We start from the raw sequence: 24,095 nt of genomic DNA on the forward strand, positions 1-24,095 counted from the left end.
TGGAAATCAGGGGACAGAAGGAACCCTTATGGAGTTCCTGCTTCCGGTGGCTTTGTGGAAGCAGACATAAAATACCCTCTATTCTTCCTGGTCCTTTCAGTCAGTCAGAGAATAAGAAAAATCTTTAAAACCCCCTGCTTTTCATCTTTACTGAATTCTAAAAGCCCAGAGAGACTCAGGGGTCCCAGAGTAAATTGTTCTCCCATTGGTGAAGCGCACACACACACACACACACACACACGAGTCACCCTGATAGGTTAGCACAAAGGGAATGCGATTCAGCAATCTAAACCCCTACCCGCCCTCTCCTCACCATGCCGCCAGTCCTCTCCTCTCAGGTGGCCACCTTCCCACCCACACCCGTTTGATGAACTGGTTCGGGGCAGGAGTGAGGTGTGGGTTCTGGCGGACTGGGGCTGCAGGGGCTGCGGCCCTGGAAGCGATGCTTGGATGCTCTCTGCTGGCCCCACACCCAATGACGGTGTCGTCAGCATAGCATTTACGAGCTCACCCACCCACACATACAGAGCCAACTCTCCCGGCTCCACAATGCTCAGTGGTGAGCAGCACAGCCTCAGCTGTGACTCAGCCCCCACAGGACGGGGCCCAGACATCAGGGGACAGCACCCTCCAATGGTCAAAGGGGAGCCTCGCTTCCGTCAGAAGTTGATCCTAGAGATCGCCTCTTCCCCACCCTCCAAAAAACAAAAAAAAAAAGGGGAAATGATTCTTACAACGTGGATGGTTCAATACTCCTTCTGGAAGTTAAAAGGCCCAAACAGTCCATCAACTGGAGTGCATGTTGGGAGAGAAGGAGCCTGGTCAAGAGCAGCCTTGGGCCCCATGGGAAACAGTAATGGTGTAGAAATACAGAAGGCAGAAGCCAGGATTTTGAGGGGGGGGGGATAGAACAGTAGGGAGGGTGGGGAGTAGAGTAGTGAGTGGTCCCTGAACAGTGTGGGACCATTCAATGTCCTAGGACTGGTGTCTTCTCCAGCCCTCCAGGCTGACCTCAGTGCGCTGGCCAGCCTCCCTACCTTAGAGGTAAATGACTTGATCTTCCCAAAGATTGACTTCTTGCTGGTAAAGATGAGGTCATCCTCCACATCCTCGCCTTCCATGATGGCACAGCTGTCAGCTGCTGGCAGGTCGCAGTCCTTGAGGGCAGTGTTCATCACCAGCTTGGAGTACTTGTACTCCAGTCTACGAGGCAGGGGGATGGGACAGATAAGACAACAAAATGTGGAATGAGGGAGCGGGGAGGGAGAGAGGCTGGACTCTAAGCAGGTAACCACAGGTGAGGAAACCAAAGCACAGCAAAATGGTGTGAGCTCTGGGCATAGAGCTAAGGAATCCTGCCTTCCAGTTCAGCGATCTTTTTCCCTTAAGGTTGGCTGTTTCTGTGTTCTCAAAGCTTAATAGCAATAATGGAATCATAAAGTTATTATTTTAATTATTATTAATAATCACAACAAATTAAGGATACTCTGCTTTCCCTTTGAGCATCTAACGGTCATTTCTAGACTGCCACGTGGTCCTGTCCCTGTTCAGGAGTCAGGACGGCCAAGGCATACGTTGGATAAGTGGCTCAACAAGCCTCTGGCCAGAGTCACAGGCTCTGTGGCCAACTCCAGAGAAAAGCCTCCTGACTTGAATTCTCAGATGTTCTCCTCCCGCTGCAACGATCCAACCCTGTCCATCCCCACGCTCCAATACCCAGCACGTACTTTTGATTCTTCTTCCAAAAGTAACAGGTCAGGACGGTGAGCAGGATGGCAGCACAGGTGCCCGCAGAGATGCCCACTTTCAGCCAGAAATCGATCGTTTTGCAGATGGTGACTCTCTGCTCAGGCAGGGAGATGCCACCTGCGCACAGCTTTGGTTCTCGCCACACATAAGTAGTCTTCTGTTGGGGAGGAAAACGAGGAACTCAGAGATCCCGTTCCCTTCTCTCCTGGGACGTCCCCAAGCAGAGAGACCCACCTGGATCCCAGCCACGCAGCTGCTGACGATAGCGTGGTAGTCGGCCGGGGAGCAGAGCGGACAAGCAGCCAGGCTCTCCCACAGGAAGTGGAAATTACAGCCATCGCAGGTCCCATCGGAACATGCGCTAGCAAAGCAGAAAGGAGACTTGAGTGCTTAGTCGCTGGATGGTGGGAAGAGCCGGTGGGAGTCCCATCATTTCGTAGCTTGCCTGCTCCATCCTCTCCTTGCCAAACTGTTAGCCCCACCAGGATCCTTCCAGTTAGTCCTTAATACAGGTTTTGCTCTCCGATGTCCCTGATGACAAGAGGCCTTCCCAGCCTCCACCGGGTTCTCTACCCTCCGCCTGTTTGTTTCTGCTAACATCAGATGACAGCTAAATACAGAAGAGCTGTAGCCTGGCTGCCCCAGCCAACCCCTCAGAGGCTCCTGTTCTCCCCCATGGACCTGTGACATTTTGCAAAAGCCACTTTGATGCAGCTTCCTGGCGGTGGGGGAAGGGGGTGGTTCAGGAATGGACTTCAGGTCATGGATATCTGTTAGGTAATTTACTGCAATGTTTACACCAGCAAGAACGGTGGTCCTACGTTTTGACACCCCTGCTGAGTCAAAATATCTTGCGTTGCTCCACATCTCCCTGAGCAGCTGCTATTTAGAAACAGCGTTCCCCAAACCATCTTCCTCAAGACACTAATGCCCCTCAACATGTTAGTTGGGGTTATGGGGGGGGGAAGGAGGCGGGGGAAGGGTACTGTAATCAAATTGGTTCCAGAATCCTTGAGTTAGTGCATTCAGCTATTAAACTCAGAATTGGGTCTTTTGGTTGTGGAGAGATTCCTAAAACCGTTACTCCTCCTAATAATCGCAAGTACACCCCAGACACCATAAGAAGTCCACACGTCTCATGGTCTCATTGAATCCTCATGACCACTCCCTGAGGGAACTTCTTATTATCCTCATTTTACAGATAAGGAACAAGAAGACCAGGGAAGATAAGAAATGTATCCAGGATAACACAGCTAGTAAGTGGAGGACATGAGTCCAATAACCATTTGGCTGTGCCGCTGTCCCCATAATGGTATGGGAATGTGAGAGTAGCTTGGACTCTTCCTTCTGCCCTACTCTTGACATCTGGAGATGGAGAATTTGCATCATGATTGTGTCCCCAAGAGCCCATTAATGGCTCTCAGACTGTTTTCTCTTTGGTTCTTGGGATGAAATGAGTCCAAAGAAGGGAGACCTTGTTACACCCCTTTACCTCGGCAGCGACAGACTTCCGGGGGCGGGTTTCAGTGGACTGCATCTGACACGGATGGTGGTCGATCTCCCAGAACTGCAGGACTGGGTCACATCATTGGACCTGCAGAGAAAGCCAGCCCCCGGTGGGGAAGAAGTCACTCACCTGTTTCATTGGAGAGCCACTAAGTGAGGTCAACATGGAACAAGTTCCTTGCTGGGGAAGTCAGGACTTGGGAGTGCACACGCGTTGGTTTATACACTGAGAGAGTGGGGATCAGGGAGATCTGGTCAAGGGGAAAGGCACTGGTCCAGGAAAGGTTAACATAGGCATAACACCGGAGTCTCCTAGGGCAGGAAGGGAAGTCAGCCACAGATAATCCCATATTTCTCCCTGCCTCCGGGGCAGACCTGCCCCAGTAATACCCCAGAAGCTGGGATCAGTGAACTCCCAGCCTGTAGCTGTCATTGCTGGGTGAATCTGCTAGACATCGGACATGTTCTGGCTTGATAAGTGTAGGTGGCTGGAGAGAGGGATGCACCAGAAACGATGGAGGGGCTAGGTTTCCCTTGCATCGGCCTGGTCTCTCATCTTCACCTATAAAAGAAGATCACGTCCGGTATTCCCAAGGACTCCGGGTGGAAAAGTTCAGCTGGGGAGGAGAGTCCATCCAGAGTCATATCTGTTGTCACCCCTGCCAAATTAGAGCTCCTAATTAGTTGTCACTGGTACCATGAGCCGGCAACCACTTCAATTCTTTCAATGCCTGCCAACATCCAACCTTCCTCCATCTCCTCACATCCCCGAATGGCTCATGAAAGGGTGAACTGAGGTTTGTCAGAGGCCCCAGGGGGCACTTGGCAGCCCCCCCAGGATGGAAGAGAAAACCGAGGTCAAGAGGGTGGGCCCCTCATCTGGGGCCTTTCTCCCCCAGAGCCCAGTAGCCTCACTCTGTCTTACACACACACACACTCACTCAAACAGGCTGGAGTGGCTGGGTCACTCACCGATGAGTCGGTCGGCGAGGCTGACAGGCTGCGAGGATACTCCAGCCTTATAACCTGTCACCTCTGGGGGGATGATGACCGCCTGGCAGACGTAGGCTGTGATGGATTTGGAGAAACCCAACTCACCCTCAGGAATCCGGAGGTCAGTGACATTGTCGGCACACATGGACATTTTCTTCCCCTGGGTTGGGGGACGTGGGGAGGAAAGAGTGGGAAGGAGGGAATGGTCACAGAATTCCCAAAGGGGAAGAGGGCACATTGCTTTCACATCTGAAATTTCAGCCTTCCAGTGGCATGTTGCAGTGGAATGATTTCATCCCAGATCTGATTACAAGACACTTTTTTTTTTTTTAGCTAAAAATAAGGCCTCGGTGTCCTAGTTTCTGGAACTCTGGCCCAGGGGTCGCAAGCCTTTTTGTTTCCTCGGAGTCACGTGGGAGCCTTATATGAGCAGGGTTGTGATGGCGGCAGAGGATCCGGAGCTCTAATCTACCAGCCCACCAGTTAAGAGTCTTCCTTATCCTAGCCAGTTTTCTAGATAGATACTGAACTACATAACTGATTCCCTGAAGTTTTTGAACATCTGGTTGGTTCACATTCCCTCTCTGTGTGGGAGCACTCTCCAGACAGATTCCTAGCAGTTAAAACAGAACCCACGACAAGCCCCCTCCCTGCCTTGAGATAGGACATCTTAGAAATAATTGGAACCTAATCCATTAAAAAAAAAAAGTGTACCCAGAGAAGAAAGTCCGTGTTTATATAGAGAACGTGACAAGAAATAAAACATTCTGTAACAACCTTCACTGTAGAGAACTCTGGAAAATGGTAGGAATAAGACTCCTTCTTCCTGGAGATTTTGTAATAGAGGAAATATTGAGATATTGTTCCTTCAAAAATGTTAAATTTATGGAATATCACTATATAACTTGTTTGCCAGTATCAAATCATTTGTTTAATACTTTAAGTGTACTAAACCCAAAGAATAAATACAAAAGCACTAATTCACAAGGATATGTGCACCCCTAAGTTTATTGCAGCATTATTTACAATAGCTAAATTGTGGAAGCAGCCCAAGTACCCATTGATAAGTTAATGGATAAAGAAGATGTGGTGTATATACACAATGGAATATTATTCAGCCATAAAAAAAACGAAGTTTTGCCTTTTGCAACAACATGGATGGAGCTAGAGAGTATGCACTAAGTGAAATAATCCAGGCAGAGAAAGACAAATGCCATATGATTTCACTCGTATGTGGAATTTAAGAAACAAACTAGGGGCGCCTGGGTGGCTCAGTTGGTTAAGCGACTGCCTTCAGCTCAAGTCATGATTCCAGGGTCCTGGGATCGAGCCCCACGTCGGGCTCCCTGCTCCAAGGAAAGCCTGCTTCTCCCTCTTCCACTCCCCCCTGCTTGTGTTCCCTCTCTCTCTGTCTCTCTCTCTCTGTCAATTAAATAAATAAATTAAATCTTTAAAAAAAAAAAAAGAAACAAAACAAACGAACAAAGGAAAAAAAAGAGAGAGAGAGAGAGGCAAATCAAGAAAGAGACTCTAAACTAGAGAACAAGCTGATGGTTCCCAGAGGGGAGGTAGGTAGGGGGATGGGTGAAACAGGTGATGGGGATTGAGGAGGGCACTTGTGATGAGCACAGGGTGCTGTATGGAAGTGCTGAATCACTATAGTGTACTCCTGAAACTAATGTAACATTATGTTAAATTATGTGTAGTAATGTATGTTAACTATACTGGAATTAAAATTAAAAGCTTAATAAAATGTTTAAAAATGGAAGTGTACTAAGCACTTACAATGTAAGATTTTCAATATTCTAAATTGTATGACAAATGAAGTTATGTCAGTTGCCAAATCTGGTGATTCTTAGTTTATTTTTTAGATTGTAAGAAATAAGGGACATGAGAACAGAATCAAACCTTTACGTTATGGGAAAACAAAGAGCTATTTTGTCTTTGAACTGACAGTTGGTAGTGTGACAGTAGGCAGGAAGCATTTCTGAAAAGAATAAAGGAGCAAAGACCAAAAAAGGCAATCCCTCCAAATTCCCCGTCTTCATCTCTCTCCCAACTCACTGAATGAAACTTTTGCTACATTGGTCTTGCTTTAATCAGTCTCAATTTCTGAATCATCACTAACTCACTTTGGAAGCTTCATTTGAACTTCTTCAAAGACTTGTAAAAACAAGATAGAGAGGCGCCTGGGTGGCTCAGTCGGTTAAGCATCTGCCTTCGGCTTGAGTCATGATCCCAGGATCCTGGGATTGAGCCCCGCATCATCGCATCATCGGGCTCCCTGCTCAGTGGGGAGTCTGCTTCTCCCTCTGCCCCTCCCCTCCACTTGTGCTCTCTCTCTGGCTCGCTCTCTCTCTCTCTCAAATAAATAAAATCTTTAAAAAAATAAAAATAAACAAGATAGAGACATGTATCTTTAATCTTCCATAGATTAGTTTCTTTTTTTTATGAAGATATAATTGCCATAGAACATTGATTAGTTTATTTCTTGGCATGTTCTCTATAAAAACAGAAATCACCTTTTTCTGCATGCTCCAGAAGGTGGTAGAAGCTGTGCTATGTAAAGGTCTCACTACCACACAGGATCACAGACTAAAGGCTCAAGATGCCCTTTATTTTGTAACTTTTGAAACTCTCTCTCCTGACTGCTAATCCTCGCTCCTTTGTAGTTTAGTTAAGTGCAGTAGGGCTGTGATTACTCTTTACATTTCTGTCTTTGCATTTTGCATCCAACACACTTACAGCAGCATGCAATGGCTAAAGGTAACATTCTTTGCATATCCTATAAAGCCTTTCGCATTACTTTTTTTTAAACTGTCAGCAGAGGTTCTTAGAGATGAACTACATACAGTTTATTTTATCCAGCCTTTAGAAAACAAATGACAAATGCCATGATTAGCGAAGACTGCTTTTTAAAGGGGAAAAAATCTTCCTCTGGCATTGCTTTTATATATTCATTTTGAAAGAACAAAAGTCAGGAAAGAGTAAATGAATATATCTTATCTCAAACACCTTTACTTTCCTAAATGTTTATAATCCAAATGATTTAATTTTAGAGGGAAAGGTCCTCAGGGAGAATAATCATCCCTTAGAAACGCTGGAGTTTTCTCAGTCGCCTGCTGCCTGGCTTTTCAGCTCTGTTCCTGTGTCCATCTCTGGCTCTGACCCACTGGGGTCCCCTTTCAATATGACACCATCGGCACTCACACAGCTTACCTGGTTTCCACACAGACTGAGGGTAAAGTGATGGAAATACTTTAGCCCTTTGGAAGTGAAGCTTGGCCCTCCAGCCAGAGAGACGGTGTTTGCCAAAGCCAAGAAGTTGTAGTCCAAAACCCTGGTCGGAGTGCTGACTGAGAAGGTGCAGTCATTGTAGCACAGAGAGTGGATCTGAGGGGAAAGGATCGGTCAGGTTGGCTGTGCGGGCCGTGCCTTAAGGGGACCAGAGTGGAGAGTGGGAGCTATTGTCCCCAGCCTGGTCCAGCCCAGGAGAGAGAGAAGTGGACGTAAGGATTGGGTGGGCATTAAAATAAGGGAAATGAGCTAGTGGGGGTTATGTACATCCCACAGTTCACCTGTTAGCACATATATAATCTACAAACCCGAATCTCGGTAAGGAATTCGGTCAGATTTAAAGCCTTGTCCCTACGCCTAGATGATAGAACTCTCTCAAGACACAAGGTAGCCCTTCTTGCTTTTAAGCAGAAGACATGGAGGTGCTAACTGGAAGAAGGGTGTTCAGGATGGCAGAAGAGAAATTGCAAGCCTTTGTCTGTGCCCATTTAAAACTCACTGAAGCCTTGCTCCTCTCTCCCAGGTTCTCTGCAGGACACTGAGCTCCAAAAGGGGATTTAGGGGCGCCTGGGTGGCTCAGTTGGTTAAACATCAGACTCTTGGTTTTGGCTCAGGTCATGATCTCATGGGTCGAGAGATGGAGCCCCACATCAGGCTCTGCACTCAGCGGGAAGTCGGCTTCTCTCCCTATCCCTCTGCCCCCCCCCCCCCCCCATTGAGCACGCTCGTGCTCGCTCTCTCTCTCTCTCTGGCATAAACAAATAAATCTTTAAAAAGGGGGGGATTTACATCCCATAAACCCCATAAACCCCTTACTCTGTTTTAGGAAACCCATTCAGCACAGCTTATGCAACTGTCATTCCCTCCCATAGCAGCAGAGGGAGCCTCAGGGGAGGAAGTTTGCAGAAAAGTCTAGGGTGCCCAAAAGAGGTTGCCCGGGGTCTGCAGAACTGTTGCATTTACTGCACAGCTAAACTGAGCAGCATTTGCAGACTGTGTAAATAATGCCGCACAGATATTTGTGTGTTGATGCGGTTGTGATAAGTAAAATACAAGTTGATTCAAAAAGCATTAATGAATACCTAAGAGCTTTTCATCATAGTACTTTCTTAGCTTCAGAAAGTACATGGGGACAACAGCACAGTTAGTTTACTTTAGCAAAAACCCTTTAGGATAAAAGACAGCAATGCCAGTTAACTGTATGTCCCAGCAAAGGTGAGTTGCTCTCCCAAAGGAGAGGGGGCCAACTCCCATGACAATAGGCTGGATCGAAGTAGGCTCAATGTGAGCCCGAGCTCTTATTCCTTCCCTTCAGGTCTCTGCAGAGATGCCAAATAACCCTCTGGATCAGAGGGTCACAGATCTCCCTAACCCATCCCTTGAAAATGAGACTTGTTCATGACTGAAGCCTAGACCCTGAAAACCAACCTCTGCAGCTAAGAACTTGCCCTCCACAGACAGTCAAAGCCTGGGCTGGTATCCTCAAGGACTCTAACCTGGGAGTAAACTACAGGGAATGCTTGGGTATCAGCCCCTCAAGAACCCCACCCAGGTCCTGGCACCCTCTGAGGTGGTCCATTCAGAGGGCCAAGGTTAGGATGCATGACACGTTGCTGGCACCTTGTTGCTCTTGGTCCCTGGACCACAGGGCATGCAGGCCTGGATGCCATAAGGCTGGTGGGCCTTCAGGATTGTGTTAGGGGGGCAGGAGTGGCAGGTTCCTGAGTTCCGATCGATGTAGTAGCCAGCAGGACAAGAGGTGCAGGAGGAGCCCATGTCAGAGGCTTCCAGAGCACAGGGACGGCAGTAGGAGGCCACCCCATCCATGACGTTGGTGACATTGATAGAGTAGATTTTGGCGACATCATTGGTGTACTTCCTGCCCTGGAAACAGGAGGAGAGAAGGCAGAGGCCTGAGATGCCAACAGCAATTGAGTTCTCTAGAAATAGCAAATGACTACTTAACCCTCTTTACCCTATAATACTTGAGAAAAATCTTAGAAGCATCCTATTCTTCTTACTCACTAAAGAGTTGCTCTTTGTGAACATTGTGTGTCACATTAAACCAAGACAAACCCATTCTAAATGTTGAATAAAAATGTTAAGTGCCATGGGAGAAATATGCAGTAGATACTGTTATATGCAAAAAGCAGGTCTCTTCTTGTGAAAGGGGAAAAAAATGTATTTGAACTTAGAGTTTCATCTTCCTGGGAAGTCATTTGGACAAGGCTGGATGCTTCTCAGGGGCTGGAATAGGCAGTTCTGTGCTTGACTCCTTCAGATCCTTCTAACCCTTGGGTTCTGAACCTCACACTCATACTTAAGCTAATGCTAGGAATCATCCTGGCTCAGAGGTCTCTCCTGGGAGCTAGGGGTCTGGAGAAGGGGAGGAGCTTACCGTCTCATGAAAAGTGGTCCTCTGGAAGGCCCAGGTGAAGCTCATGGTAGCATTCTTCTCGATGATATAGGTGTAGGACTGTTTGCCTTTGGAACCTTTCCATGTCTCCACAGGAGTGTTGGTCCTAGAGTTCACACCCTGAACCCAAGACAGACAAGTGAAGAAGGCACAATGGCTGGGTGGCTAGTGGGGGACAGAGTTCCCATACTGCTGCCATCCCAGGGGCCAATCACAGTCGATCAGACCCATGTTAAACAGTGAAGTCCCTGATGGACAGTCTGGGCCCTTCCTCTGTGAAATTACTATAAACGGGGCTGTCAGTTATGTTGATGCACCAAAGGGGTAGAGAGGGGCCAACCCTCCCAATAGTCCCCGGAAGCCCCATAGCAGACAAAGAAAGGGAAACATACCACCATGAAGTAGAGCTCACAGTTCACAGAACAGATGGTCTCAAAGACAAATGTGATCCTGGCCGCCTCTTTATTCTCTGTGTCTGCCATCACTGACTGTGGAGGTCTGCGGGGCAGGAACTAGAAGTCAGTTCCAGAGACCAGGCAGTGTTTACTGAAGGGCCCAGACAGCAGCAAAATGTCTGCTGTGGGATAGGGTTAAGTTCTGAGGATGCTGGAAAAAGCATGGATTAAGTCCAATTCTGCCACCTAGCTATGTGACCAAATTATAGTTTCCTCATCGGTAAAATGAAGGTGATGATATCTTTCTTATTTACCTTCCATCACTGTGGTGAGATCCAAGGGCATAACAGGTGCAGGAGTGCTTGTAAAATGCTCTATACTCTCACTAGCAGAGTGGGGTCCTCAGACCAGCAGCATTGCCCTCATCCGAGCTTATTAGAGGCACAGGACCTCAGGCCCCTCCCCAGACCCACTGAATCAGAATCTGCACGTTAGCAAGATTCCCAGGGATGCATAAGCACGTCAAGGTTTGAGAAGCTCCACCATCGTAAGATGTAAATTACCTACATTCACTTAGCAGCTCACTCTCTGGGGTGGTGGGAGTTTTTCTCAGGTCGAATGAGCAGATATTTCAATTTGTCATCTCTTCAGCCAAATTCTCAGGCTGGTCCTTCTTTTGGGAAAGAGAGAGCCAGGCCCAGGGCGGCAGGTGGGGGAGGGGTGGTGAGTAGGGGAGGTGAGGAAGCACTTCACTACAGCAGTCAGCTTTGCAAATTGAAATGTACTTTTGGGAATTTACCCCCCCCCCCAAAGCCTAAAAAATTTGCTCACCTTGCAAATGGGATATAACTTCTCATCTCTGAGTAGTGTAAATTAAGAGAAGGGAAATGAATACCTTTTGAGCGACTACTGTGGGCTGAGCACGGTGCCAGCAATGGAAAGGAGGGAGCTTGAGGAAGGTAAAGGAGAACCCAGACGGGCAATAGGGAAACCCATTCAGTGGTCCCCCCTCATCGTGAAAGCGCATATGGGCAGAAGAATTCACTTTGGCTTTGGAAATCCACCTATGGCTTTTCTTTTGTCCTTGGCCATTTGCTTATATCCTAAGGACCACCAGTCCCAGCTCTATCTGGCCTGAAGCCTAGGAGCATGGTGACTTTCCCAAGTTCACAAAGCCAGTAAGTGGTGAAGTTCAAGTGTTCTGTCTTCAGTCCAGTGTTCTTTCCACCATACCACACTGTCTGTAGTATTTATTTTAATGGCAAACACATTGCTTGACATCCTAGGTCTTCTTGGGATATGGGGATCAATATGAGAAAAAGAATAATCCATCTCAGTCTTCTTTTCCCAAATAAAGACGAACTGTCAATGGGTTCTGGCCCTCTTTTTTTAATTTTTAAAATTTAATTTATTTATTTATTTTGGATTTATTTATTTATTTTAGAGAGAGAGAAAGTGCGCAGTGGGGAGAGGCAGAGGGAGAGAGAGAATCTCAAGCAGACTCTCTACTGAGCACAGAGCACAATGTGGGGCTCGATCCCACGCCCCTGAGATCATGACCTGAACTGAAATCAAGAGTTAGATGCTTAACCGACTGAGCAACCCAGGCGCCCCTGGCCTTCTTTTTTAAAGTTGTTGTTGTTGTAACATTTTATCTGATGGTATGACGAGGAAGAATTCGAATGGCTTGTGGCCAATCGATGAGAGAAGCCAGATGGGAGAGAGCGCCACCAGGAGGTCGACTGGCATGGGCAGCAACAAAGAAGCCATGTTAGTATTTGGGTTAACTTTGTCAGAGCATTACCTTGCTCTCCTCTTTTCTGAACTCATGTTTCCACACGCCAGAAGCCCTCTCCTCTACACCATTCCAAGCTATGTGGGACTTGGATGTGGTCAAGGTAGCATGGGCTTCCCCTTAGCTTTGTATCCCTCACCTGAATCCTGGCACAAGAAGAGTGAGAATCATGAAGTCATTGTCTGAGGCTCCAACAGCCGTATAAATGTGATCACCAGCCACTTCCCAGCCTGGAAAAGGAGAGGGGAGAGTTAGGGCCAACGTGCACCCAGATGACACTCTGAAAGAGAGAGAGAACACTGTCCTTTGAGGCATCCAGAACCACCGCCAAAACCAAACCATGTTATTTATCCTGCTACTTTGGTCAAAGACTCTGAAACTCTCAGAGCAAGCCGTTTGGAGTGGGTGCACATTGTTTCTAGCTCTGGTTCTATCTCTAAAACTAAGCTCTGGCAGAATAAAGGTCCACGGGGAGTGGAACTTTCCAGAGAATGCATGGCATGATTAGCTCATTTTTCTGCAGACAACACTGTTATGAAGAAATGTGAAGTGGGAGAGCTCCCGGTCAGCAGGGAGCTGATAGCTCACAGTAAGTGACAAGGTACTTACCGGTCATGCCCTTGTACTCAAAGTTGATCCCACTGAGAACGGTGGTTTCCATGTTTGAGGGCAGCGTGTTCCACCATTTGTATTCGAATCCCACGGCTGGCTCAGTCCCGGCTGGGCAGTGGCTGCAATCTGGGGGAACCACAAGATCCATGCCTTCAGCAAGGAGGCTGCAGCAACCCCGACTGGAGCTGCTGTCCCACGGACAAGTGACAACAGTGGTGGGCAGCCAAAGGGGGTAATGCTCAGCACTGTAGCACGGTTAGATCAAGTCGACTGGAAAACATTCTGACAATGTATTTCACAAACGCAGGACATAAACCCTGACCCTTAATTCCAATACTCCAGCTACCATACTTGCCCCACCAAATTTTTCACTTCAAAACTTAAATGGAGGGTGCCTGGGTGGCTCAGTTGGTTGGGCGACTGCCTTCGGCTCAGGTCATGATCCTGGAGTCCTGGGATCGAGTCCCACATCGGGCTCCCTGCTCGACAGGGAGTCTGCTTCTCCCTCTGACCCTCCTCCCTCTCATGCTCTCTGTCTCTCATTCTCTCTCTCTCAAATAAATAAATAAAATCTTAAAAAAAAAAAAAAACTTAAATGGAGATGAACCATGAGAGACTATGGACTCTGAGAAACAGACTGAGGGTTTCAGAGGGGAGGAGGGTGGGGGGATGGGTTAGCCCGGTGATCGGTATTAAAGAGGGCACGTATTGCAAGGAGCACTGGGTGTTACACGCAAACGATGAATCATGGATCACCACATCAAAAACTAATGATGTACTGTATGGTGACTAACATAACATAATAAAATAAAATTAATAATAATAAAGAAAACTTAAATGGATCTTCTAGTCTGATGCATATGGTTCATATTATTTGCCGCAGTATTATCAGTAAATTCATTTACATCAATAGGTACACAAATCCTCCCCACGCCTTTCTGCAGCATGGCTTATGGTTCCGATCATGTCAAGCTGGCCATCCCCGCTCCCCAAACCTTCTAGTTAGCATCCCTGCTGCATGCTGGAAGCCTCTGTGGTGAGGACTGCATACGTGAGGCCTGAGTCACAGTTGCAGTCGGAAGAGGGAGGGAGGTAGGCCGTTCTCCAGCGTGACTCCGACCTACAGGCAGAGCCCACCCTGACCTCGCTCCTCCTGAACTCAGTCTGCAGAGTGGCCCGGCCCTCACTGCCTCCCCGGGAAGGACAGCGTGCACGTTCAGCTGGCCGCTCTGAGTGCCCACGCGGCCCACCCAGTGGGCAACGTGGGAACAGACAGGATGCAGATAGAGAGGTTACCGGAGCCGTTGGAGTACGAGCCGTAAGGGCAGGGCTCGCAGCTGCTGTTGTTGGTTTTGAAAAAGCCTGGGTTGCAGGGCGGGCAGCGGGTCTTCACGCCAGAGGCGGGCAGCTTCACGGCCCCCTCGAGATCCTCACTGCAGATTTTCGGCTGGGCCCATTTGTACATGAGCTGTGTCTGCAGAAATGCATTAAGAATGGCTCAGCCTGTGCAGGATTTAGCACATCTTTAGGAATTTACCTTGAGAGTGTGGGGGTGGGGGGGGTCTGGGTTATAATGAAAGTTTCGTGAGGGCAGGGGACCCCTTCTGGTCACCAGTGTATCCCATGCTCCTAGCCCAGAGCTGGCACACAGCTGTGCTCAATAAATATCTGCTGAATGTGACTGGATGAAAAGGGATATACTCAGCGAGGACATGCGTGACAGAGAGAGGGGAAGGACCAGTTGTCTCCAGAGAAAGCTTTGGTTCCAGTGTAGCGTCTTATGACTACCAAGGTCACAGGAAAATTAGCTGATGAAAATCCCAAAACATAAAAAGGGATGTCCCCGTTTGTCTTCCAAGTATTTTCTTTGCTTTTTCATTTATTCAGTAGACATTTATAGAAAGCCTACTACATCTGTGTGCCATGGGGGCTCAGCGATGAATGAGATGTGGCTCCTTCCCTTAAGGAGCTCACCATCTAGCAAGGGCAACAATCGCGTAAGAACGATCCATGTGGGCAGATGGACACTGTGTTCTCTGGGACATCAAGGCAAAAGGGACAATGCTGGCCAAAGGGTACAAACTTCCAGTTATAAGATCAATAAGTTCTGGGGATCTAAAGTGCATCAGGGTGGTTCCAGTTAATAGTACTGTACTACTGTATATACTTGAGAGTTGCTAAGAGAGTCAATCTTAAATGTTTTCACCACCAGAAAATAAAAGGGTAATTATGTGATCTCGTGGAGGTGTTAATTAATGCTACGTGGTCATCATTTTGCAATATATATCAAATGAATACACCGTATACCTTAAACTTACACAAAGTTGTACGTCAGTTATATCTCGATGAAGCTGGGGGAAAATGGGAAGAGGAGCGGTCAGCCATCAGATCCGTGGACAAGGGAAACATTGTGTCTGTCACTCTCTAGAGCAGTCCCTACTCTTTTGATGGAGGTATTGGATATGGAAGGAATGACCTGCGGGACGCTCCTGGTTCAGCAGGTGCAAACCTCCTGTGTGGCCCTTGGGCCAAGTCAGAGATGAAAGGTGTAATCCCCAAGAGTGGATTACATTGGAGGGATGACGATCTGGGCAGCGCTGCCATGCATGTGAAAAGGTGGATGAATAAGGCATCTGTCCATTTTACTCCGCATAAGAAATGACAAGTCTTAAGAGGAGTCTGTGCTGCCTTGGGTCCTGGGGCTCCCCTCCCTGCAGCTCTGCCATGAAGAGATTCCTCCCTGTGAAGAACAGTCAATGGCCAGAGCCCCGGGCTTGTGCTGTAAACTGGGCACTCTTGCCCAGCTTGTCCCCTTGAGTCTCGTGGCAGGAAGGGTCTGGGGAGCAGGAAGACTGACTTGGGCCATCTGCTGGAGCAGCACATGCAGCAGCCCCACTGAACCCGCCAACCTGGTCCCTGGGGAACCACTGAGGCACAGCAAAAGCCACAAGGGCAATCACGGGAGTTGGCTCGAGTTACGTCCCTTGATTTAAAAATACAGTTTAGAAGACAAAGTGAAATCATGAGACTGAGCAGAACCAGTGCAGGCGTGAGGCACAGATCATGAGGGTTCTGGAAGGCATTCCTGATGAATGCATATTCATGTGCACTCCCACTTCAGGGCTCCTCCCCTGAGCCTTGGCGGGGCTGCAAGGCAGAGCCCTGGCTCTGGCCCTACTGAGCATCCAGAGGCTCCAGGCTGTTCAGGGAAGGGCAGACATCCAGGCTGGCAGGCAGCGGAGCTCACTACGGATCTAGAGGGCCTTGGCCAGAGCCTGGGAGAGGAAGGGGAGAGACTGGTGCAGGGGCGTCTGTGTGGCTCAGTCGTTAAGCGTCTGCCTTCGGCTCAGGTCATGATCCCTGGGATCGAGCCCACATCGGGCTCCCTGCTCCGCGGGAAGCCTGCTTCTTCCTTTCCCGCTCCCCCTGCTTGTGTTCCCTCTCTCACTGTGTCTCTCTCTGTCAAATAAATAAAATCTTAAAAAAAAAAAAAAAAAAGAGACTGGTGCAGAAGGAAGCAAAGACAGGCACATTCAGCCACGTGTTATGCTGAGGGGGGAGAAGAGGAGCAGGATTAAGTGTCCCCATTTAATTAGTGAGTCAACTGCTGCCACGAAAATGAAGATAATTTTTACCAGGTCATACTGAACCCCAACACTGCACGGCTAAGTCTAAGGTAAAAATGATGAGATGTGTAGCCGTTCTCCCTCGGCTGCTGGGGGAGAGGGGTGGGGGAGGGTGGGGAGTAAGAGATGATTATGAAAAACAATCACTGCTAAGGACCGGACTTTATCCCATGCTTATTTGGCAAAAGGAGAATTCATCCAGCCATCCAACCAGCAAACGCTTATGCATCCTAATAGCCAAGCCTACGCTTAATGCTGAATGCAGATTTCCCAACTCCTATCTTCCTGAGAGGCTGTGGTTTAGGGATACAGACAATTCATCCATAATGTGTGATCTAAGACAAATCCCTCCACTTGTGCCCCAGAGCCATCCCAGCTCACTTTCTGCTGTTCCTCGAATCCGCTGGGCACCAGTTGCCCTCCTCCACACCTGCTGTGCGCTCTGCCTGGAAAGCGCTGTGGCCACCACTCGTCTCACTCGGGTCTCTGTTCAAATGTTCCGTCCTCAAATGTCATTCCAACCCTCTCTAAAATAGCATCGCCACCCTCTGTCATTCTGTCTCCTGATCCTTTTTTAATGTTTTGCTTCCATTTCCTGACATCTGATATACTCTAATTTGTGGTTTACCTGTTGTCTCTCTTTCCACTTGCTCTCAGGCAAGAATTAAGCTCCATGAAAGTAGATGTTCTCCCCGTTTGGTTAACTGCTCTATGCGGGGTGCCTGGCACCGTCACTGACTGTTGAAATGAACACATGACCTCCTCTGAAAGGCCTTCCCTGGCCCCCCAGTCCTGGTCACTCCTCTCCCGGCTTCCCTCAGTCCCCTGCACATCCTCCTCCTGTTCTTGTCCCTCACCTTCCCTGGCAGGACTGTGAGCTCCCTGAGGGCAGGAGCCTTCCTCACCTCACAAGGCCTGGCACAGCATTCATACTCAAATCACGCCTGCTGACTCAGAGGTGATGCAGACTACAAAGGAAAGTCTTTCTGAGGCAGAAAGCCTGGGGGAAAGAAGGAACCAGCAGAGACCCAACAGTCAGCCCATTCTCTAGTGAGCCGGAAGTAGGAATTAATTCCCTCGGCCAGCCGGCAGAAGCAGAGCCAAGGGGACAGGTCTGATGAGTTCCAGGAGGAAATAAGTGGGCATGGACAGGCAGTCATGGCCCAGAGGGGCTAAGCGAACAGAAGAAACCAAGCAAAAGAAAACGCAATGGCTTTTTGCAACAGAGCACATGTGAGTAAGCAGCGGAACAAATGTGGCAAAACCAGTTTCTGACCTGAAAATGAATGAGGCCATCTCGTTTTGCCCCCCACCCGCCGTCCCCCCCCGGGGGTCACTGTGGAGGCCTGTGGGGTTTTCTCCGGTGCTGGCCCCACTGACCTCTGGAACTCCAAATGTGGTAAAGCCCAAGGAGCGGGCAAAGGGGCTCCCGGACCGTGCTACCCACCTCTCCGTTGCCATCACAGGCTGTGTGAGTATAGAAGTAATCTTTGTCGGTGCAGGCTGGGCGCACTTTGCAGGAGGACGATCCCTTTTCTAAATTGCAAAAGTAAGGACAAATAGGTGAAGTTACATAAGAGAGCAGAGCTCTTGACCACTTGCTCATGACCCTAGGACCCCCAAGACCCTGGGCTACAGCACAACACAGGTACTGGGGGAAGTAGAAAATCCAGCACACCCGCCATTCCCTCTGCTTCGCTTCCAGTCCCTAAGGCCCCGCTCACACATCCCCTTTGCACCTCTCCCTGGTGCTATGAGAAGCCACTAGTCCCACACTGTGGGGCAGGGCATAAGGAAGGGGACTGGCCAGCAGATCAGTGAGGAGGGCGGGCAGCTGGAACGAGGATCTTGCAGGCTAACCACCACTAACACAAGTTCTTGAAAACCGCCACCTTCCAGGTGCTTCGGAATCCTGACTGTGTAGGTGGTTTTTCTACTCTTGAAGGATTAAAGCAAAACATAGGAAAGCTTGGGACAGTGCCTTCATACTCTTATTGCAATTCCTTCTCTGCATCTTCTCTTAATATCTGCCTCCAATGAAGGCCTTCCACCTTTGGAATTCCCCCTTCTCTGTGCACCCATCCTCCACAAATGAGGTCGTAATTTCCTCTGACTCCACTTAAGACATAGCGTTCTTTCCACTTTCCCCACCCCCAAGCATCCTGCTACTATCTCTAACCCTTGACCTGTTCCTAACAAAAAAGGTATCAACTATCATTATATTTATTCTACTCGGTGTATGTTAGCTCTGCTTTAACCCTATGAATGCCTGGATGGCAAGAACTATTTCAGCGTGTCCCTCTTTAAAGCAATGGACTTCACCTTTTTGGAATTACAAACATTTTGAGAACTTGAAAAAAGACCTGTTTCCTCTATCCAGCAAATATACACAATTTGTGCAAATAAATTTTTTAAAGTGGTGTTTGCTTATTTTTTATTTTATTTTTTAAGATTTTATTTGTCAGAGAGAGAGCGCACGTGCGCGCACAAGCAGGGGGAGCAGCAGAGGGAGAGGGAGAAGCAGGCTCCCCGCTGAGCAGGGACCCCCGACGCGGAGCTCGATCCCAGGACCCTGGGACCATGACCTGAGCCGAAGGCAGATGCTTAACCGACTGAGCCACCCCGGCGCCCAGCAGTTTTTTGTTTTTTTTTTTAAGATTTTATTTATGGGGCGCCTGGGTGGCTCAGTTGGTTAAGCGACTGCCTTCAGCTCAGGTCGTGATCCTGGAGTCCCGGGATCGAGTCCCACATCGGGCTCCCTGCTCGGCAGGGAGTCTGCTTCTCCCTCTGCCCTCTTCCCTCTCGTGCTCTCTGTCTCTCATTCTCTCTCTCAAATAAATAAATAAAATCTTAAAAAAAAAAGATTTTATTTATTTATCTGACAGAGGGAGACACAGCGAGAGAGGGAACACAAGCAGGGGGAGAGGGAGAGGGAGAAGCAGGCTTCCCGCGGAGCAGGGACCCCGACGCGGGGCTCGATCCCAGGACCCCGAGATCATGATCTGAGCCAAAGGCAGACGCTTAACGACTGAGCCACCCAGGTGCCCCAGAAATTTATTTTTTTAATATTTTATTTATTTATTAGAGAGTGGGGGTTGGGGAGAGGGAGAAGCAGGCTCCCTGCTGAGCAGGGACCCTGACGCGGGGCTTGATCCCAGGACCCCGGGACCATGACCTGAGCCGAAGGCAGACGCTTAACCGACTGAGCCACCCCAGCGTCCCATATGCAAATAAATTTCTTAAAATTACCAGGGAATTTATTTTCTCCGGGATGAAAACCACTGCTGTGTAGAGTACCAGTGAAATACCATCACTGCTGCTGCCACTGCCATCTCTAAGGTGACTGCTGTGTCACCTGCAGGCAGGCATCAGATACGAGCGCACCCTCCTCTCTCCATAGATTACCTGGCAGGCCATGTGAGAGAGGGGAATGAGATTTTAAGGCAGACAGATCCGGGTTTGGATCCTGCTTCACTTAGCAGCTGTGTCACTTTAGGCAAGTTACTGAACCTCTCTGAACCGTAGTGCTCTCACCCGTAGAGCAGGAATAATAGTATCTACCTTACCAGAGCCAGCACATCCCTGGTGCACTGGAAGTAGGGACTCAGGAAATGCTGGTCACTATTACTACCTGTAGTTTGTGGGAATTATTTTTATTTGGTAACTGTCATGGGATTTAAAAAAAAGATTATTTATTTGAGAGAGAGAGAGAGTGCAGGGGAAGGGGGCAGAGGAACAGGGAAAGAGAATCTCAAGTAGACTGCCCACTAAGCGCAGAGCCTGACCTCACGATCCCAAGATCACGATCTGAGCCAAAGCCAAGAGTCCAACGCTCAACCGACTGAGCCACCCAGTGTCCCCTGTCATGGGATTTTAAATAAGGATTGAAAGTTTCTTTCTCTCCTTTCCAGTTAAGGCTTATTTCTCAACTGATCCTTTCTTCTTTCCGAGGCACCAAATAAGTTCCTAGGTCAGGGAATCTCCTAGTAACAGCTTGTTGGCCTGCCCTGGGGAGCTCCCTCAACTGCATATTCCCACACTTCTCCTGTTCCCATCTTATTAGCCTGGGCAAGAGGGAGCTTCTGCCTGAGAAAGAGCGGGAGTCTTCTCAGCTCATTGACTTGGTTAATAAGCAGAAGGCCTCATTCAGCAGAGAGGGATCCAGGGATTCCAGCTTTTGACAAGCTGGGCCAGGAGGAATTTGGAAGGAGATGCTGAAAACACACCAATTCCCAGAACCCTGCATATAGGATCTAGCAAGTTGCAAGTTCCACTTTAGAAAGTACATTTTGCACAAGGACCTTTCTCTGCTTGTCAAATATTTGCTCAACCTGATACCCTAGCTCCAGGTTTCAGCAAAAGTGGTCCAGCTGTTTACATATTTGACAATTGCTAACATAGTTTTAATAAATGATTAACCCAAATGCTGAGCTGGACCTCACTTCCCTAGCTCAGGTTTCATCAAGGTGTTGAAGTTGGGTACTGGTCAAGTTTGAAAGATCTACCTAGATGTTTGGGGGCAAGGGAGTGAAAAGTGATTCCTCTAGCGCCAGCCCCAGGGGCAAAACTGTAAGAAGATAAAGTTTATCATGAGGGCTCGGGCTTCTCTCTCTGAGCCCTCCTCCTCCTTTCAGGACTTCGCCCCACCCCCAGGTGTACAATGTCCTCTCATTCAGATCCATTTCATCAAAGGAAAACATTCCCCCTGAGGACTGAAGCATCTAATGAATGCTTGGCCCAGCTCAGATACCATCCCAGACTCAGGCAAATCCCTCAACCTCTCTGCAATGCCCTTTATTCTTTCATAAACAGGGAGCTCACTCCTGCACTCCGCTGTGAGTAATAAGCGAGAAAACATTTGGATTGTAAAGTACTATCCAAGTGAGTTGTTATTGCTGTTACCTATGCTAAGAGTACTTTCATATTAAGAGAGGACAGCTGGAACAAACCTTAACGTAAATAAACACAGCTGACCCTTGAACAGCACAGGTTTGAACAGGGAGGGTCCATTTATATGTGGATTATATATACAATATATATATATTATATATATATATACACAATACAGTACTATAAATGTATTTTCTCTTCCTTATGATTTTCTTAATGACAGTTTCTTCTCTCCAGCTTCTTTTATTGTAAGAATACAGTATATAATACATAAAACATACAAAATGTGTATTGATCAATTGTTTATCAGTAAGTATTAGTAAAGTTTCTGGAGAGTCAAAAGTTACTGTCCCTGTACTCTTCAAGGTTCAGCTGTGATAAAATTAGTGCTTACTACATGCCAGGCACTGTTCTAAATCTTTTATCTGTAGTGCTCAATTGATCTGCACAACAACACTATGAGGTAGACATGATTATTGCCATTCCCTTTTTAAGATGAGGAAACTGAGGCACAGACAAGTGACTTGCCCAAGGTGGCAGAGCTAGTCAGTGGTGGAGCAGGGATCTGAACCTTAGTAGTTTAGTTCTGGAGTGCTCTTAAACCCCATGTTACTGTACTAGGAAATGAATCCCTAATATTGAATGTAGCACAAAGGATTCTTCATGATGATCACATTTTAGGTATCAATAAGAAAGATGCTTTTAGTCAAGCCTTTGTCCTTAACACCTGCAGTCCCATTAGCTCCATCTCACTGGATACCAGCAATGGCGCCTGTTGCAAAATCTCTGGACTCCCCAGCTTAAAATTCTTGAACGGCCCCCACTGCTGACAGGATCAAATCCCCAGTGTTTAGCAATGGCACAGAAGGGCTGGTCCGTGGTCTGTTCCCTGCCCACTTCTTAGTCTTGGATGCTAGTCCTCTCCAAGTCAGCTTCTGCCAAGCTGAGTTTCTCCAAGATCCCCATGCCTTCTGGCTTTGTCTACACTCTTTCCAGAATATCCATCAAACCACCAACTCATCTTTCAAGACCACTGCCACTGAAGCCCTTCCTCCCTCCCCATAGAGGACTGACCACGCCCCTTCTTTGCCTCTGCCGTGCGCTAAACTCAGAGCCCCTATCCCAGCAGGGGCTGCACCATGCAGTTATTACACTTAGGTGCTCCTATAACCACATTCCCACTTTCCGACCTAAGCCGGAGGGCAGGCACCAGCTCCAACTCTAGCACCAAGCCCAAGCCTTGGCACCTGGCAGGCACTCGGGACTTATTCGTAAACGGATGACTAAATGCTCACAGGGTCTTCTGTCCCTCCCTTTATGCACATTCCATCATAGGATCTGATCAAATCTCTCTGCATTTCCCCAGTCTCCCATGGACCCTGTAGTCTGGAAGAGTCAAGTCATGGTGAAAACTCACTTTCCAACAAAGGAGGTGGATTGAGAAATGGGGGGCAGAAGGAGAACAGACTCCAAGAACTCAGACTCCCAACCCAACACTTTTGTAACAGCTCTCTGGATAACGATCAGTTTACACAGAAAGTTGATCAAAACATTCCCAGGTGGTTTTTCTAGAACCACCTTGCCACTCAAACCCTTGTACAACTGCTGGGCTGGAAAGGCAGCTGGAGACAAGACAAACAAGGGCTGCCATTCACTGATAGAGCAGGGAAGGAGAATAAAAACTTCAAGTGGAAAAACAGGAATTTAGACTTATAGATTAAAAATTTCCCTCAAGATCTAAACGTTCCTGTTCTTGCTGAAGACTATACTCATTTGGCAAGATCTGTGTGGATAAATAGGACTTTTGTTTTAGAAGTAGTGTAAAAATAAGCGGTTCACAGGGTCAGTGGCTGGTCTTGGCCGAGCAAACACATCGTGTAACGCCTGCGTGAAGGACAGGTGTGTCTGTGGACAGATTTGAGGGTCTGCTTGAAGGAGAGCCTTGAGCTGGGGTGTGTATGTGGGTCTGTGTAAGAAAGGAAAAATGGAATAGTTATGGGCTGCCTGGGCAGAGAGTCCTCTGGGGGGACTGCCCATTTTACACCAGAGCCCTGCTGCCCCGGGACTCCCTCAAATGACCAGGTTCTGTTTCTTAAGTTGGGATGCTTTAGGAAGCTCTTCAGAGACTGTAGCCACAGGCTGCTACACCTGTCCCCTTATTTTCCCCCAGAGCACTGGTTTGTTGGTTTGTTGGTTTGTTTGTTTAGAGAAAGAGAGAGAGAGCACGGGCGCGAGAGCATGCAAGGAGGGGTGGCCCCAGAACACTGGCTTTTATACTATGTTCCAAGGAACCCTGGATTTCCTGAAAAGGCCTTCTTTGAATTCAGTGGATGATCAGGCTGATAAAAGATTGTAACTTCCAGCTTTAGTCTTTGCTAGCAAAATGTTTTGCTCATCGGGGTGCCTGGGTGGCTCAGTTGGTTAAGCGTCTGCCTCTTGGTTTTGACTCGGGTCATAATCTCAGGGTTGTGGCATCGAGCCCGGCTTCTGCCTCTGCACCGCAAAGAGTATTCTTGTCCCTCTTCCTCTGTTTTCCCCCCACGCCAACTCTCTCTCAAATAATAAATAAATGAAATCTTTAAAAAAATATTTGGCTCTTCTAACCTAACTTTGATAATAATTGTTCTGAATTAAACTATATAAATGTATGCCTTTTATTTACTGTATCTATTATTTATAATTATAATCTTATATTACTTATAATTATAATCTTATATAAGGTTTCATTTTTACAAATTTCACTGCTTAGGGGAAAAAAAAACATTGCAACCCCTTTCCCTAGCTTTCCTAATCCCTCTACCCCTGAGCTACCTTTT

General features: G+C 47.9%; 1 protein-coding gene across 1 annotated transcript in view; it reads right to left on the bottom strand.

Annotated features, from left to right (window-relative positions):
* Positions 1-741: 741 nt before the first annotated feature.
* Positions 742-24,095, bottom strand: part of ELAPOR1 (endosome-lysosome associated apoptosis and autophagy regulator 1) — a 31,000-nt gene continuing 7,646 nt past the window's right edge. Inside the window, exons 6-19 of the mRNA XM_045897047.3 lie at positions 17,837-17,925; positions 14,060-14,237; positions 12,761-12,889; positions 12,291-12,381; positions 10,354-10,459; positions 9,944-10,081; positions 9,166-9,429; positions 7,468-7,641; positions 4,228-4,408; positions 3,818-3,914; positions 3,242-3,343; positions 1,984-2,110; positions 1,728-1,906; positions 742-1,203 (exon numbers count right to left, since the gene is read on the bottom strand). Of these exons, the coding sequence (XP_045753003.2) occupies positions 747-1,203; positions 1,728-1,906; positions 1,984-2,110; positions 3,242-3,343; positions 3,818-3,914; positions 4,228-4,408; positions 7,468-7,641; positions 9,166-9,429; positions 9,944-10,081; positions 10,354-10,459; positions 12,291-12,381; positions 12,761-12,889; positions 14,060-14,237; positions 17,837-17,925 (2,312 nt within the window). The 3' untranslated portion in view covers positions 742-746. The remainder of the gene's footprint in view (positions 1,204-1,727; positions 1,907-1,983; positions 2,111-3,241; positions 3,344-3,817; positions 3,915-4,227; positions 4,409-7,467; positions 7,642-9,165; positions 9,430-9,943; positions 10,082-10,353; positions 10,460-12,290; positions 12,382-12,760; positions 12,890-14,059; positions 14,238-17,836; positions 17,926-24,095) is intronic.

This window comes from Mirounga angustirostris, unplaced genomic scaffold (assembly GCF_029215605.1).
Source record: "Mirounga angustirostris isolate CCGP_5_RB_7025 unplaced genomic scaffold, mMirAng1.0.hap1 SCAF_4, whole genome shotgun sequence".
In the NCBI taxonomy this organism is placed as follows: domain Eukaryota; kingdom Metazoa; phylum Chordata; class Mammalia; order Carnivora; family Phocidae; genus Mirounga; species Mirounga angustirostris.